At 31.1% G+C, this 16,982-nt stretch overlaps 1 protein-coding gene across 1 annotated transcript in view; it reads right to left on the reverse strand.

The window, feature by feature from the left end:
- LOC143229254 (WD repeat-containing protein 3) overlaps positions 1–16,982 on the reverse strand; it is a 43,575-nt gene that overhangs the window by 11,883 nt on the left and 14,710 nt on the right. The window contains exons 9-17 of the mRNA XM_076461357.1: positions 16,298–16,445; positions 11,153–11,343; positions 5,924–6,017; positions 4,861–4,962; positions 2,595–2,680; positions 2,224–2,292; positions 1,838–1,910; positions 903–1,060; positions 319–430 (exon numbers count right to left, since the gene is read on the reverse strand). Coding sequence (XP_076317472.1) covers positions 319–430; positions 903–1,060; positions 1,838–1,910; positions 2,224–2,292; positions 2,595–2,680; positions 4,861–4,962; positions 5,924–6,017; positions 11,153–11,343; positions 16,298–16,445 — 1,033 coding nt within the window. The remainder of the gene's footprint in view (positions 1–318; positions 431–902; positions 1,061–1,837; positions 1,911–2,223; positions 2,293–2,594; positions 2,681–4,860; positions 4,963–5,923; positions 6,018–11,152; positions 11,344–16,297; positions 16,446–16,982) is intronic.

A 16,982-nucleotide genomic window follows, 5' to 3' on the forward strand; every position in this document is an offset into this window, starting at 1 on the left:
TTTTTGTGATATATATCACCAAACACAAAATGGCAATATTTGCTTAACATGTTTGCTGCAGCATAATAAATTAAAAATATTTAAAAAAATTAAACATTCAAGAGGTGCCAAGGAGCAATCAGTGATCCAAACTCATATGCCACAGGAGAATTTTGGCTTTGAAATGTAATTGGCTGTGACTCACAAGTGTGTCACACAGCAGCATATATGCTAAGCTCAAAAGCTTCATCTCGCACTGTTAGATCTCTGTCATATTATTGTGAACAATCTATTTTCAGATAGCAAGCTATAACTATACACACAAGTCTACACACATACCTGTAGTGTAAGAATCTTCTGGAAATTATCTGCATCCCACTGTTTCACAGTTTTATCTTTACTTCCAGTGAAAAACATGTGTGTTTTAGGGATGAACTGAAGACACATAATACTATAAAGAAAATTAAATATATGCCTTAAGTATATAAATATCTTATGAAAAAAGCATTCCATTTTTACTTCACTTAGGTGTGATTACAGTCCAAAAGTACATAAAATTCAGGATCATGATGAAGTAAGATCTTAGATTACAGTGATGCCATGCACTTCACTATGGTGTCTGGGATACATCAAAGTTGAACATTTTAAGATCTTGGGATTACGTTGAAACTACACATTTTCTTAGGGATGAACTTTCACAGTCATATCACAGAATTACACTAGAGCCATGCATTTTTAGTCACATCTCAAGATTTCATAATTTTCTAGCCACATCCCAGAATTACATTAGAGCCACACACTTTTACAGTCACATCTTATGATTAAAGTAAAGCCACACAGTTTTACAGCCATATCTCAGGAATGCATTAAGTTGCATATTTTAGCACTAAAGATCACCTATACCTATGTTTAATTTTACAAACCTGTCATCATGGGCAAATATAGACTTATGACAGTCACCAAAGTCTAAACCCCAAATCTTTAGGTTTCTGTCTGCTGAACCAGTCGCAATTAAAGTGCTGTCTGAAGAAATGTCCATACACAGGACTGGAAACTGATGTCCATACAAAGACAAGAAAAACTGAAACAAATCAAGTTGGTCAAAAGAGGTACATCAATAAAAGCAGACTAAAAAGAAATCAAACAATAAAGCACACATTTCCAAGCACAAGGAATAGATGTTTTAAATTATTAAAAGATGTTAAATATTTATGCCAAATTGAATTTATTATAGTTAGAAACTAAGGTTAAAAAGAATGTGAAGATACACAATGATGGAAAAAAAACATTTTATTATCAAATATGGGATAAAACAATTTTATACCACAAACACAGGAAAGTATAAACTGGAAAGTACTCTCATATCTAAGTGCACTGACCAATGAAAAACAAACAAGCTTCATATGTTACAAAAACATTGAATACAAGACTATTAAATATTTAAATGAAAATAACTTACACGTTTTTAATTGTTGTACATTTCATATGCAGCCAATGTGTCATGAATTACTGTCTAATTATTAAAGTAACTTTCATGTAAGCAATACCTCTTAAAAATAAGTTTAAGTGTTAATTTAACTGATATGTCACATCCTGACAAACTTCACTAGCTGAATTTAAAATTGGGAATAAATAGTTTTCATTCTTCTCCTATCTACAAGCATCATGGTTTATACAAAGAAAAAAACTATTTTTAGGTAACTAAAAAGCAAAACCTATTACAGACACCATTGTGATGAAGTTAAGACTTTCTCTTGAAAAACTAGAAATTAAAATCTCAAAAGCAAAATCTTTGATTTTATGTTTTCACTTTCAAAAACTAGTCCTAGAAGATAACTCGTTTTAAAAAGAAAACTACCTTAAGTGTGTCAGTGAAGAACACTTTCACTGTGCTATCGAGTAAGGAGACGGCAAGCAGACGTTGGTCAGGGCTACCAAAAATTAAAAATTAATTTGTATACTATAATATAAAACAAATTATCAGTTTATAAACAATACAAAAAGATAAAACTATTAATTCAATTCATTCTGAATAAAGGTTTGACAGCAAATCTTACATATACAAACATGAATAATGATTGGTTATTTATGAAAGAATGTGCAAATTCTAAATATGTAGATATTTAGAAGTGTTTGATAGTTTACCATCAGGTAGTGATACTTTTGAAAGTACAATATTATTTTGTGTCTATATTTAAGCTGTTAACGTGTTAACAAAAAAAAGTTAAGATAGAATTGTCTTACCTGTAGCAAACACAAAGCACATCCTCAGACATCTTCAAAGTTCGAGTGTGGACAAGAGTTAACCTTTTACTATTTAAAAAAACAAACCTCTATTAAAATACACAAGTGGAATGATTATGCTCAACAAGTTATCAGACATTATAAAATGTTAAATAATTATCTAACAATTATCTGAGAAAAATATAATAAAATGTTTTAAAAAGTGGCAATTTTCTGCATTTGAAATAACTTGTTACAATGAATCAAAATTGTATTTGAATAGAGTATTTTTATTTAAAGAGTATATATTCTTATAAATGTTACAACAGTACCACTAGCTGGTTCAACTATTACAACAGATATTTACAATAACAAGTTTTAAAGATACAAACCTTGTTTGAGAGTATTTCTCATCCTTTATCAGTTCGAAATCCCAAAATTTCACATCTTTGTCTTCACTACCAGACACAATACCATGCTAAAAACAAATATTAATTAATATTATATCCTGATTATAGCAAGTTACCTACACAAATTAAAACCAAAAATCAACCCAATGTTCTTATTTTCTTGCTTATAATGATTATGTATTGTTTTATCAGCTGGTTATCTCACTGTTCCCGATACTTTTGGCCAGAATCTTAATTATATCAGCCTCAGAGATTTGAGTTATAAATCCACACACTTAGCTAAAAGTGCAAAATATCTTTATAATAATAACAAAGGCACTTACATAAAGAAAGGATAAGAGTACACAAAACAGAATCCTCTCTAACAACAAACTTGTGATCAATTGAAAGCCCATTAAGTGAATGACAGTGTAACTTCACCTTAACATTTGAGTTAAAATACAACATGCATCACTGTTTAGGTAGACTATCTAGTAAAACTGTACAGATAAAGAAATCATGCACAATAACAGAATTTTACATTAAACAGACTATTGGTATTTCATTCCTTCACACTGAGGTGTCATATTAAAAGCTGTTGAACAGTTTTATTCTATTATCAAATATCAGATGAAATAATTTATAACTTCGGATGAACTTTATTTTATAAAACTAAACTTAATCTTCATTTAAAAATAAAACACCATGTGTAATTTTACTGGTTATGATCACTGGTATGTAATAAAAATATTTTTTTACCACCCAAAATTATAACCAAGCCAACTAATCAAAATTTATCTGATCCCATGGCAAAAAACTCAATAGTATTAACAGTTAGAAATTGACCATTTTGTTTTGTTTTTTTCCTCTTAAATTGAATAGCACTTAAGTTTTTGGCTTTTTTTTTTCCCCAATTTGTGGGGTGAAGTTAACTCTTATAGGAATGAGTACTATTTGTTGAGTAACATGTGGTGAAATAGCATGAATGTATTATACATAATATACAGCTTGTTCAAAGTAAAATTTGTTTAACAATAAGTTATGAGTAACAGCATACAAAAAATTAATTTACATGATTAAACGATCTTTAAACTGATAAAACTCAAATTTTCTCAAGTGGAAGACTTGTGTAAAGAATCAAGTTTCTGTTAATTTAAATTCAATTTTTGAATTATTTCTTTAAATTTATTGGAATTACCAATGATAGTAAATGGACCAATTCCTGTTCTTTCTTTAGTATTGTTACTTGTTTAAATGCTCTTTTAATGTATTTCATCTTTTACCTATCAGAACTCCCAAAGCATTGGTAGTAACTTCTTTTGTTTAGTATTTGTTTGTTTTGAATTTTGTGTGAAGCTACACAGGGGCTATCTCCACTTGCCATCCCTAATTTTGCAGTGTAAGCCTAGAGGAAAGGCAGCTAGTCATCATAAACTAATGCCAACTCTTGGGCTACTCTTTTACCAATCAATAGTGAGACTGACCATCACTTTATAATGCCCTCACAGCTGAAAGAGTGAGCATGTTTAGCATGATGGGGATTCAAACCCATGACCCTCAGATTACAAGTTGAGTGCCTTAACCAACTGGCCATGCTGTGCCTTTTTTTTTTTGTTTGTTTGTTTACTAATAGTAACAGAGATGTATTTTTATGGTGTTTTATGTGATTGGGGAAATCCAAAACAGTTTGTTTACACTATATAACATTTTACAGAAAATATCAAAGTCTGATAGAACTGTAATATGTTTTAAACTGAATCCTAGTTCTTTACATAAAGTTGAAATATGTTTTACAAATTTTAATGAAGTTGTTATCAGCTTTATTGATGGAAATTACAATGAATCTACAGTGGGAAAAATTTATCTATTCTCACATTTCTCTAATTCATTGTTTTCAAACTTTTTTTAAACTGTGTTTTGAATTTATGAATTATTTCTTCAACTCTGATCACCCATTCCTTAAGTAGGATTACTTTTAAGTATAACTTTAATGAGATTATTTAATTACTTGTTTTGGGCAACTCCAATTAATTTAAGAATAATTCTAGAAGAAGGTTGAAATGTTGTTTGCTCCTCAACATAAAAATTTTCTCAATCCAAATCCTAGAATTTAGAATTTTTATGCATAGTAAAGGACATCTGGGGCAAAAGGATTAACCAATAGTCCTCCAACAACTTTAAAATGTTAACTGTTTGGAGACATAGATGCCAATCAAAATAGAAGTCTATTAATCCAGAGCCATGAACACTTTTCAAAACAAAATCTTACCTGGTCTGGAGACATGGACATTGACCAAACAGCTCCAGTGTGAGCATCAACAGATTCTAAGAGTTTCCCAGCTCCAATGTCAAATATTTGCAATTTTCCAGTCTATTGCACAAGATAAAAATAATTAATAAAAGAAAACTACACAATTAAACTCAATAAAGCCATTACAAAAAAGATCAGAACTGTAAGCTTATTTCAACACTTTCACTATGGGCTTGGTATGATATACAAGAGTTTACTATTTGCACATGTTAAGTATTTGCATTATAACTTTTGACACAGCATGTGTATCTTCACAAAATTTAATAGACGTTTAGTAAAGGTTACAAGCTTTTGTATATGAAAAATAAGATTTTTATTGAAATATTTTAACTAAGTATTTGTGAAAATAGTATATTTCATTACTAGTATGAATGCAAAGTAATTTCATATTGTGATTAAAAATACTATTCTTCACCCCAAGAATCTCAAAAATTATTTCTTTAATCTCTAAAACCCCCTAAATACATTTGTTCTTAGTAAGACTATATTTTCGATACTCTAACTGTCCGAGGTCTGTTGCTTAACCAACCTTGTAACCTTCATTAAAAAATTTAGGAAATAAATATAAATTGTGCTTCTTTCTTGCTAGAATGACTACATATTATACACAAAAATACAAATGTTTAGTCTATGTAGTTTGAATATGATAATGCTGTATATTTAGATATATATTTATTATTTTTTATTATATTAACCTTCCAATCATGACTTGCTAACATTACACAACTTGCATTGATGCAGTGTAATATAAAACTAACTTTTAGTCTGCCCTGTATTGGTTGTGTTTTAGTGAAGTAGTATTTTGTGATATACAGTCACATTTCAATTATTATACATTATATATGTAAAATATATAGATTTATTTCTAAATAGTAATAGTTTTGAATGAAAGTCAACAAATGTGATGACATGGCCTTTGACCCATGACCTGTTGCAAAAGGGGTAAGCTAAATATTTCCAGATATTAAACTGCCTGCTTACTTTTTATGTATATTTTTCAAAGTATTTTTAATCTAATTACCTTTGTTCCAATAATGCAGTGCCTGTCCCCGGGGGCCAAAATAGAACACAGTGCATAATCACAGCCCATAGTCCTAACACACTGTTGACTAGATCTGGCATATATAAAAATTAGTTTTTTTCAATTGAACCAGTTGACTAATAAAAACAATAAAGTAACATTTAGTTAAGATAGCATTTTCCAAGTCTGTTTATTTATAAATATGGCTCTGAAATGATTTTTCTAAAATTACAGAACAAAAAATACAATAATTTAAGTATACTGTTACAGGTAAATATTTAAAACCAAAATTAAAGTTTTTCTTTTTATAATAACAACAATGAAAAAATTCAGCACCAACCAACAAATTTACAGCTGATAAAAGTGGTCAAGCTACTACAATGAAAAACATAATGGGACAAATTAATAAGTATAGCTTGTTAACAGTGTTCATATTGCTTCGACTTTAATGAGAAATGTTTTGTTAATATATTATAATATAACACAAATGGTATTAACATGTTATCAATCACTTTTAATGTAAAAAATAGTTTGTAAACAAAATCTCAATGTCAAAATGTGTCAGTGGTACTTCTGTGTACCAAAAGTAAAATGGATGGTGATAACGTCACACGGTACAAGTTTATAAAAATAAATCGACATATATTTTGCAATTTAATACAGTTCAAAGAAGAAATTCTGAAATTACAGAGAACACAAAAATATGCTCAGCACATATCACACAAAAATGTTATAGCACTAATATACTACATTTGACTGGTCAGTATATAAACTAATGTTTTATCATATACTGCAAATCTTTCTTAGAGAATAAAAAATGATGATTTTCAACAGATAGAAAAATAAGTATACTTTTCATAGGACACTAATATTTGGTTTGTTGTAATAATAATTTTTATTATATGTTACTGCTAATTATAAGTACAATTATAATCTCTCTGTCAGTTTAGAAAAGGCATTCACACCACAACATTAGAAGTGTACATATTCTATTTTCATGTACAACTGCAATTTATTTTTATGCTTAACACTCCTACGAAAAGACGTTTCTAGTCCTGATTTCTCCAAGCCTGCTTCCCTGGCTGTCGTTTCGCTAGATAGTAGATAGGGACAGTGGGAATCTCGTTAATCCATTCATTAATGAATTTAAATGGCAATTTCATTTAAATACAAAATTATTAGCCTAATATTAATAACCTTTCAAGTTGCTCTGGGGCCTATTAGGCCCCACTTTTCGTAGTAGTGTTAATAGTTTTTAAAAAATTAACAGTGCTATATTTGATTCAGTTATCAACATTTAAACATTATGTTTATAATTTGTCATATTAAGATGTAAAATGTATTAACCTTTCAGCAATAGATCAAGGGTCAAAGGCCACGTCATTGTATTTGTTGACCTGCATTCAATATTATATTAAACTACTATTTGATGAATTTATGTAAGTAAGTTTAGAATCAAATTGTACATTATAATTTAAACTTTAATATTATATCTGGGTTATTTTCTTAATTTAAATGTAAATATTAAAATAACACATCTAAATATAGTTTCTAGTGAATCACCTGGTATGTTGAATTGATCACTGGTTAAAATTAGACATTTATGATGTCAAAATACTAAGTCTATAGTTTTTTACAAATTAGGAACTCAAATTACCAATATTGAAAAGCTAAAATATCAAATAAAAACCTCATCTTTATTTTGTCAAGGTACATCTTATATACTTGGTCAAAGAATGGCCTCATTTACCTCTAAATTTTCTGAAATGGTCTTTATAAACGCTTTCTTCAATATATGGCGTGAACTACCAATTGACAGCTTAAAATGTCCCCCTAGTGATATTCCCAGCCATTTTAATCTGTAAAATGGTTACCATGTTCTTTCAAACCAAGATTTCAGAGGTAGGTCATGTCTTTAGTCTGCTTGAAATTTCACATATTTTTAGACCTAATTACAGCTTAGTTACTATGCTTAAGAAATTATAGTGGAATGCTATGATATCAGTATTTATTTATGATTTTTTTTGGCTATTCAACTGTATATATATAAAACCTAAAAAATAAAGTTTAATATCCTCCATGTGTAAAATTTTAAAAGGCTTAGCAACCCATGTTCAACAACAATTGAGTACAAAGGTCACGGTGAGAAGGGATAATTGTTTGCTTTACTTCTTGATTTATTGTTCTATATTTTAAGAAACATAAGTTTAATAATATATTTCTAAATACTAATAATCTTTATACACACACACACAATGTATAACAACTGAAATGTGACTGCATATTACAAAATGCTAGTCCACTAAAATACAGCAAAGATATAAAAGACTAAACATCAGTTTTATATTACAGGATACATAATCACACATATACTGCATCAATGCAAGTTATGTAATGTTAGTTAAGTACAACTGAAAACCCAATATAATAAGAATATATAATGATATTACAAGACTTAAGCTATTTAGACTATGCATTTGTATTTAAATATGTAGTCACTCTACCACAAAAAGAACATCATTTATATTTATTTCCTAATTGTTTATGATAGTTATGAGGTTGGTCAAGTGAGACCCCACACAGTTAGAATACATAAAATAAAATATAGTCTTATTGAAACAAACACTTGAAATGTACTTTAGAGATTTTAGAGTTTGCACAAATAATATTTGAGATTTTTAGGATGAAGAATAGTTTGTTTTTTAAATCAGAGTGAAATCACTTTGCATATGGACTAGTAATCAAAAAGACAATATTTTAACAAACAAGTCTTTAGTAAAAATATTTCATTTTTAGTAAAAAGATTTCAACAAATCTGATTTGTTGTCTACATAGGTAATTTTTACTAAGTCTACTAAACTTTGTGAAGATACACATACTATATCAAATGTTATAGTATAAATACTTAATGTGTGCAAATGTGTATACAAGCTTATGTACATTATAATGAGCTCATTGCAAAAGGGTTAACATGTTTCACATATTGTTCTTATCATTAAAACCACCTGCAGATCATAAGTATCTTTTCATACATTCTTCAAAGAAATATTTATAACCTTTACATTTATTTTACCCCCTCAGTAACATAGTAGATTTTATATTTAACCATTCTAATATGAGTGGATGGATTCTGCCCAGCCTATATTTCCAAAAGTAACCATAAAGCAATAGTACTGTAACCATTTGAAATGTACATGTACCTTTACAGCACATTACAAATTATCAGTAATCATTGCAAGACATTTATAAACAAAGTATCAGATTTTTTAAAATTATTTGCTTGTGCATTTTTAATTTTCAAATTTTGACTATCCAACAAACAAGTAATTTTGATTATTTAAAATCAAAAATACTTTATTATGCATCAGTAAATTGTCAAATTTCACATGTGAATACTCCATAATCTCCCAATATCTTCCATATAATTTTTTTTTCTCTCTCTTTCCCAGAAAAAAACAAACAACTTTATATTTTGTTACTTTCACAATTGCATCTCTGTATGGATTTGGTCAACTTGACTTATAACCACCTTATATAGGAGAAAATAAGATACTAAATTACAATTCTTTTGTTTTAGAATCACAGCAAATTACAACATGAAACCACAAATCTTTAATCTAAATAGCTTAAATCTCAACATTTTACATATCAAAAAAATTATTTTCATTTCACTGACCTTTTTGACAGTGTGATTAACATTACAGGGGTTGAATATCACACAACACATGCACTCATAGTACCATATCCAATAACATAAAACTGGCCAGTTACAAAGTGATCTGTATTGGCTGTATTCAATATTTTGTAAGATACAGTCCCAATTTTTATAATAATACATTATTATTACTAACAAACAAGTTCTTAAATTTCAGTTATTTTTCTTAAAACATAGAACAGTAAATAAAGAAATAGAGAAAATACTTATATCTTTTAGTTACTTAATTTGTTATCTTCCCATACTTGTCTTGCCTTACCAGTTCAAAACTACAATGAAAAAAAAGGGTTTCTTACATAAATACTTCACAAAGAACAAGATGGAGGACATTCTGAGCTTTTGATTGGTTATTCATATGCGACAGACAGAAATAGATGTGAGTTTCCAAAAATGTAAAGAGGTTGGTGTGGCAACTGTGTTTGAGTCAATAAATCAAGCACTACCTCAGCAAGTACAAAAGAAAAGTTCTTATATTATATACCAGCTTGTCAGTACAAGTAATTTAAGTTTCAAAGTTGTAAGAAACTATAGACTTGGTATTTGGATATCACAAACACCTAATTTGAACTAATGCTGTATGCAATATACCACATGACAAACTAATATTTAGGCATATGTTTTAATATCTACTTTTAATTTAAGAAATTATGTACAACTCTAAAATTTGGATTACAATCTTCAATTTGATACCAAACATATTGACAAATTCACAAAATAGTAGTTGAATGTGAGTCAACAAACATGATGAAATGGCCTTTGACTCTTGATTTGTGTTCATAGGGTTATATTTGTGAGAACTACTAACATATCCTGAAAAACAGGATGTGACAGGTGGGTAAAGGGAACTAATTTTCTGCTTTGAGAATTTGTAACCAAATAAAACTGATGACTATAAAAATTATGCTTCATCTGAGTAATAAAGACATTATGCTGAGAAATTTACAGTCATAATTTGCAATTCGTGGAGGAGTGGTAAATAAACTAAAGGGGTGATGCCTAGAGAGAGAATGTGTCAATTCTCACACTACAGAAAATTCAGAATTTTTTTAATATTGCCTTTTATAATTAAAAACTTAAAATTTGTATATTATTAAAACAGAGTATTAGCTATGGTTTTATTATATACTAATTAGTATAACAAACAAAAAATAGTGCAGTTATATTTTAATGTAATTCACTAAACACCATATGACATGCATAGATAAAGATGCTGTGTAGATAGGTTTAAAATATTAAGCTTAAGACTGCTTTTCACTTTCTTTAGTTTGTCCTTTGCATTTGTTCACAATATACAATAATCTTTTGGGCAATTTTTATTTTTAACTTATTTGTTCTGGTCACACAAGTTCTTTTGTTTTATTTTCTTGTACTAAAACACCCACACACACACTTTAAAAACGTTTTTACCATAAAAGAAGGTAAAACAGCTATAGAAATTAACCAAATCTTATTTACCATTTTAATGATTATATAATGTGTAAATTACAAGATTTTGATGAAATCATCATCCTTACCTGTTCCAGATTTTGACAGTTTCTCCACTGGCTGACAGGATTGAAGTATTGTCAGAGCTGAAAGTCAAAGTTCTAGCATCTGTTCTGTGTCCAGGCAATTTAATTGCACCTACACAGAGACTAGAATCTTTCTTATTTATGATGTCTGATGTGTAAACTTCAATACTGTTGTTATTTAAGAGGACTACAACCTAAAAAATGCATGCATTAATAAGAATACAAATAATAAAAATATAAGCTTAATCATATATAGAATAGTTGTAACAATATGTACTTTCTTAATATGCTAATTAATGAAATAAATTTACAAATATAAGAGGCATACCATTCCCATTTAATTAAAGTAGAGCTGGGTGATTAACTCAAGTTAACCAACAAAATTAAGTTAAAATTTTCTTAAACTGAAAATGTATTTCTAATAATACTTCCACTGACATTACAGCTATTCTTCAACATTGGCATTGCATATCTAAGCATTGGTCTTGCATGCTCTAGTCTTTTTATATCCCACTTAAATGCCCTTGGCAATATACAATTTTCAAATTTTTGTACCCTTGTCAGTGCACTCTCTATTCTGATACTGTATACGAACACTACTTTTTCAAGAATTACACCAGCTTTTAGTGGGAAGGCAAAGCAGGAGTGTACCAGCAGAGGTAAGTATTATTGGAAACAGATTTTCATTTTAGGAAAATGATAACTTCCAAAAAGTACTTACCATCCACTGACACTATGGCTAGAACACCATACTGAGAAGATGGAGGGGGTCAATGTAGGCATGATCCATACAGAAAGCATCTGCACAGAACAGGGGTGTATCAAGATAAGAGTGACACACAAGTGGGGGAACTGCACTATATCAAGCACAGGTTTGAACTTCACTCAAAACCAAGTTTCTTTGTCAAGGGTGGAATAATACAACAGTAATCATCATTATAGGCCAGAGAGCTGAGGCTCCACAACTTGGGGTTGGAATTAAGGGATCTTGGTCCCTATACTCACATTGGTGGCTAGGACTATTGGACCACAATGCTATGTATTGATATACTGTAGCTATAGGGTGATGCATTTCAAACCACTGGAATCACAATGAAAAAGTAGGTAACACTGAATTGGACAATCTTCCTTCTCCACCTGTATAAGTCCAAAAAGGCATCACCCCAAACTCACAATGAGAGGATCATGTATGCCTTACTCAACCAAAGGAACAAAATTCATCCAGTCTCAACTTATGAATATCCACTCTCACTAACCAAATGGACTTGTCCCTGAAATTATGAAGAGGACAAGGAACACACTGCTCAACTAAGGACTGGATCACTTCATGTTCAGAATTATGAGGAGATAATGGACCTCCTTCCAATGAATAATAAATGAAACTAACATTGATCAAACAAATTATCATATTACAATCAATTACAGAAGTGAGAAATAGATGGCAAAAAAGTTACAGTGATGGATGTATCCCTTTCCCTAGTTGCCAGAGGGTTAGAAATAAAAGAACCTGTCAGAATATACTGGGATCTAAGAGGACAGAGAAATTCCTACAATCATGCCAACAACTCCAACTTGCGATATAAATATGTCAGAAGTAAAAAAATATACTTCAATCAGAAGGCAGAAAACCCAAGCAAACGAGCAGACAAATGAGGGTATAAGGTTTATCTATCCCATCACAGAATGGGATAGTAAACCTCCCAATGTGAATCAGAAAAATCAGGTGAAAGATAAACTAAATGTTGCCCCCTTAACCTTATCACCAACAAGGGTAGAGTAGACTGAAAATGGAGGTACAAAAGCCATAAATGATTAATTGAAGAAAAGAATTAGGATTGTTCAAAATCAGACATTGGAGAAGCTGACTTAGTAGAGAATGGTGTCAGACAACAAAATCCAAATTCTCTGCCAGATTAACAAGAGGCAACTTCAGAAGCTCCAGATGAAAACACTTCAGATGAAATGAATGTCTCCATCTCTCAATGGATCAAAACATAGACAGCCCCAACAAATACTTCTATACAGTACTCAGAGAGTAGGCACAATGACAAGGGTGGAGAAATTTGCAAGTATGACATTGCCAAGGGCATTTAAGTGGGGTGTAAAAGACTAGAGCATGCAATACCAATGCTTAGATAGGCAAAAACTGATATCAGATAATACCTTATGTTAGCGCAGGGGTCACCAAACTATGGCCCATGAGGTCATTTTGTCCAGCCCACCAGCAGCTAGCTGCTTGGAAATAAAAGTGACATTTCATCAAATGTCTGACTGTCATAACAAAAATCACACCGATGGTCACTTTTAGCTGGCAAATACAAGATGTTATGATAAAAAGAAACAAAGCTGTCATGCACATTTTTAACCAATAGGAAAATTCTTCTTTTGTCCTTGCTGCCCGTTTATTCATATCAAGGCATTAGGATTTCAAAAGCAAGTACAGACTTAACCCTCCCTCGTCTTGTAAATTCAGTGGCCTAGGGTTACCTCTTCTGCAAGCTCATTTTTCTCTTAGTAGTCGGGTTATGCGCTTTTCATAACTCGTTCTTAGGTAAGTGTTGTGGCAAACGTACATTTCAATATATTTTGTTTGTGCATTCTTGGACCAGTACAATACTTTTCTCACAGCGTTCTGTGTTTTTAATTTTCAGATCCTGTTTTTTTCATCCATTGTTACAGCTGCTTTTAAAAGAAAAGTGGATTCTGAGTGTCGTGCTTTCAATGAAGAATGGGGAGAAAAGTACTTCTTTGTGGAAACAAAAAACCAGAAAGCTACTTGTGTGATATGCACTGAAAGTGTTGCTGTTTTGAAAGAGTACAGTCTTTGGAGTCACTATGAAACAAAACATCTATCAACATATTTGAAATTTTCAGGAAAGTTCCATTCTGAGAAATTGGAATCCATGAAACGTGTGTTTGAATCTCAAAAGAATCTCTTCACGAGAAAGTTTGTTGAAAATGAATCTGTCACTCATACAAGTTACAAAATAGTGCATAGGATGGCAGAGCGAGGAAAACCTTTTACCAACGGCAACTTCATCAAAGAGTGTATGATGGAAGCAGCAAATGAGCTGGGTCCTGAAAAAGCCAATTTCTTTGAAAGTATCAGCCTTTCAGCAAATTCAGTTGTACAGAGAGCAGAAGAACTTTGAGAGAATATCGCATTACAGATACGCCAAAAAGCTAGAAACTTCCTGACATTTTCTGGTACTGGATGAGTCTACTGATCTCTTGAGTACATCACAACTTCTTGTGTTCATTTGTGGAGTTAATTTGGACTTTCAGATCATGAAAGAGTTGGCATCAGTTTGTAGCATGCACGGAAGAATAACTGGAGAAGACATTTTCATGGAAGTGCATAAAACTTTGCAAGACTATAGCCTTCAGTGGAATCTGCTTAGAGGTGTGACAGTTAATGGAGGAAAAAACATGGCTGGAGTAAAGAAAGGTCTGGTGGGACTCATCAGGAAACAGTTGGAAGATCTTCAACTCCTAAGCACTCTGTTCATACACTGCATCATACATCAGCAAACACTCTGTGGAAAAGACTTAGATATTTCTTGCATACTGAAACCAGTCATTTCTGCAGTGAACCTCATTCGTGGTCATGCACTTAATCGTCACCAGTTCAAGGCGTTTCAAGAAGAAATTGATTTGGATTTCTGTGACTTGCCTTATCACATGGCAGTGATGTGGCTCAGCTGCGGTAAAGTCTTGTCTCATTTTTATAAGCTGAGAAGAGAAATACATATATTTCTTATCGAGAAATATAGAGCTGATCTACTTCTGTCAGATCAAACCTGGTTGTCAAAGTTGTCATTTTGGTTGACATTACATCCAACATGAATGAATTGAACTTGAAACTTCAGGAGAAGAATAACCTTGTCTGTGATCTCTATAGAATCATTAAAGGATTTTGGAGAAAGCTGTCATTGTTTGAAGCACATTTGGAAGGAGGAAACCTCTCTCATTTTCAGCGTTTCAATGAGTTTCATGCTGGAATCACAGATGTCAACCTGGAGTTTCAGAAAAAGATTATTGGTGATTTAAATAAGCATTTTTAGAGAGATTTTCGGATCTCGAGAGAATCGAAAGTAACATTCTCCTTTTTCAGAATCCTTTTGATTGTGTCATTGATGACGTGCCAGCGGAACTTCAGCTGGAGGTCATCGATCTGCAAGGAAATAATTTGTTGAAAACAAAACACAGAGAAGGGCAACTTGTTGAATTTTACAGCTGCATACCTGAAGATGATTTTCCAAAGCTGAAGCAGTTCGCATCTGGTATGGCATCAGTGTTCAGAACAACTTATATCTGTGAACAAGCATTTTCAAAAATGAAGTATGTGAAGTTGGTACATAGATCAAGGTTGACTGGTGAACATTTGAAAGCAATTCTAATGATTGGATGCAGCAATTCAAAACTGAACATGGAAGATATTTTGAAAGCCAAACGCCAATTTCATAAATCGCACTAACTTTTTTGCGGCTTAGTGAAATTCAGATATGTAGTCACTATGCGTGATGTGACAATCGTTTTTGCTAATGTCACCTCTTTTGATAACCTTTTGATAAATAAAATGTTAGTTGTAATTCTGTTTGTTTTTTATTATATGTGTGTATTGCATGCTACTCCCACATGGCTAATGTGGCATCCTAAACCTTAGTGTTAAGTCTTTTACAGAGAGCTTTCGTTCTAACTTATGAGTATTGAACATAATGATCATGCAGCCCACGTTTCTCATTCCCCAAGTAATCTGGCTCCCTGCAAAAAAAGTTAGCGAGTGGTATTTCTTGGAATAACAGATTAATCAAAATGTGTTTATACCATTATCCAAGTGATTGAAATATTGCCATTATAAATTCTCAATGTTATTTTAAATTATGTAGTCCAGCTTAATTAGTGTCATAACTCATTAAAGTAATCAACTAATATAATTAATTACCAATTATTTGAACTCCATAGGTCTCATGTGAGAAAAACTGATTGGTTGAATGAAAATCAATCAAAATTCTACTAATCACACAACTCTATTACAGACCTTCATAAACACAGTAAACAAAAAATACAGATATTTTGTAACATATTAGTAACTGGGTTTACTAGTGTTAATAAAACTGTATCAATACCTTTCTCATGCCTACTCACCTTTGCAATGTTTTCTTTCAACATGTAAATGTCTATTCCTCGGGCTTTGCTACCAACTTTTAAAACTGGTAATCTCTGAATCTCGTCAGTCAAAGACCTTGACGAGGTTACTTCATCTAAATGTACTTCATTTCCCATTTCTTGTAATCTAAAAATAATTTGTCAAGGAGTCATTTGACCATTAATTCCCAAAGTATGCAAACTCCAAATTTAGAAACAAAATGTTTGCTATTTCAATTTACCTTTATTCAAATTAAGATCACCTTAATCTAAGCAACCAAAATAACCTGCTGTACCATACATGTAAAGTGGTCACATTAAAATAAAACAAATCAATGGGATGGAAAACTATGTAAAAATAATGAGAGCTGTCTCAACTCTTTCTAAAATGAACGTGCAGTCGAAACTTATTTGCTGCAAAAGCAACTACTAACTTCAAATATGCATAATGACTACATTTGAGACTTATGGTCTTGTTGCTGATTAAAAGACAGGTGTAGTTACAACAGTTGTCTAAATTGACAGCACAAAGTTATGTAGGCCTAAACCTTCACTATTTTATAATTAAAAGTTAAATTACAATGAAACAGATTAAATATTAACCTTTATTATGTACTTTAGACATTAATGAATTACCAAAAGCATTTAGAAACATTAAAAGTTAGCATTATGTTAAGCAACACTA

Source organism: Tachypleus tridentatus, chromosome 10, assembly GCF_004210375.1.
Source record: "Tachypleus tridentatus isolate NWPU-2018 chromosome 10, ASM421037v1, whole genome shotgun sequence".
NCBI lineage: Eukaryota > Metazoa > Arthropoda > Merostomata > Xiphosura > Limulidae > Tachypleus > Tachypleus tridentatus.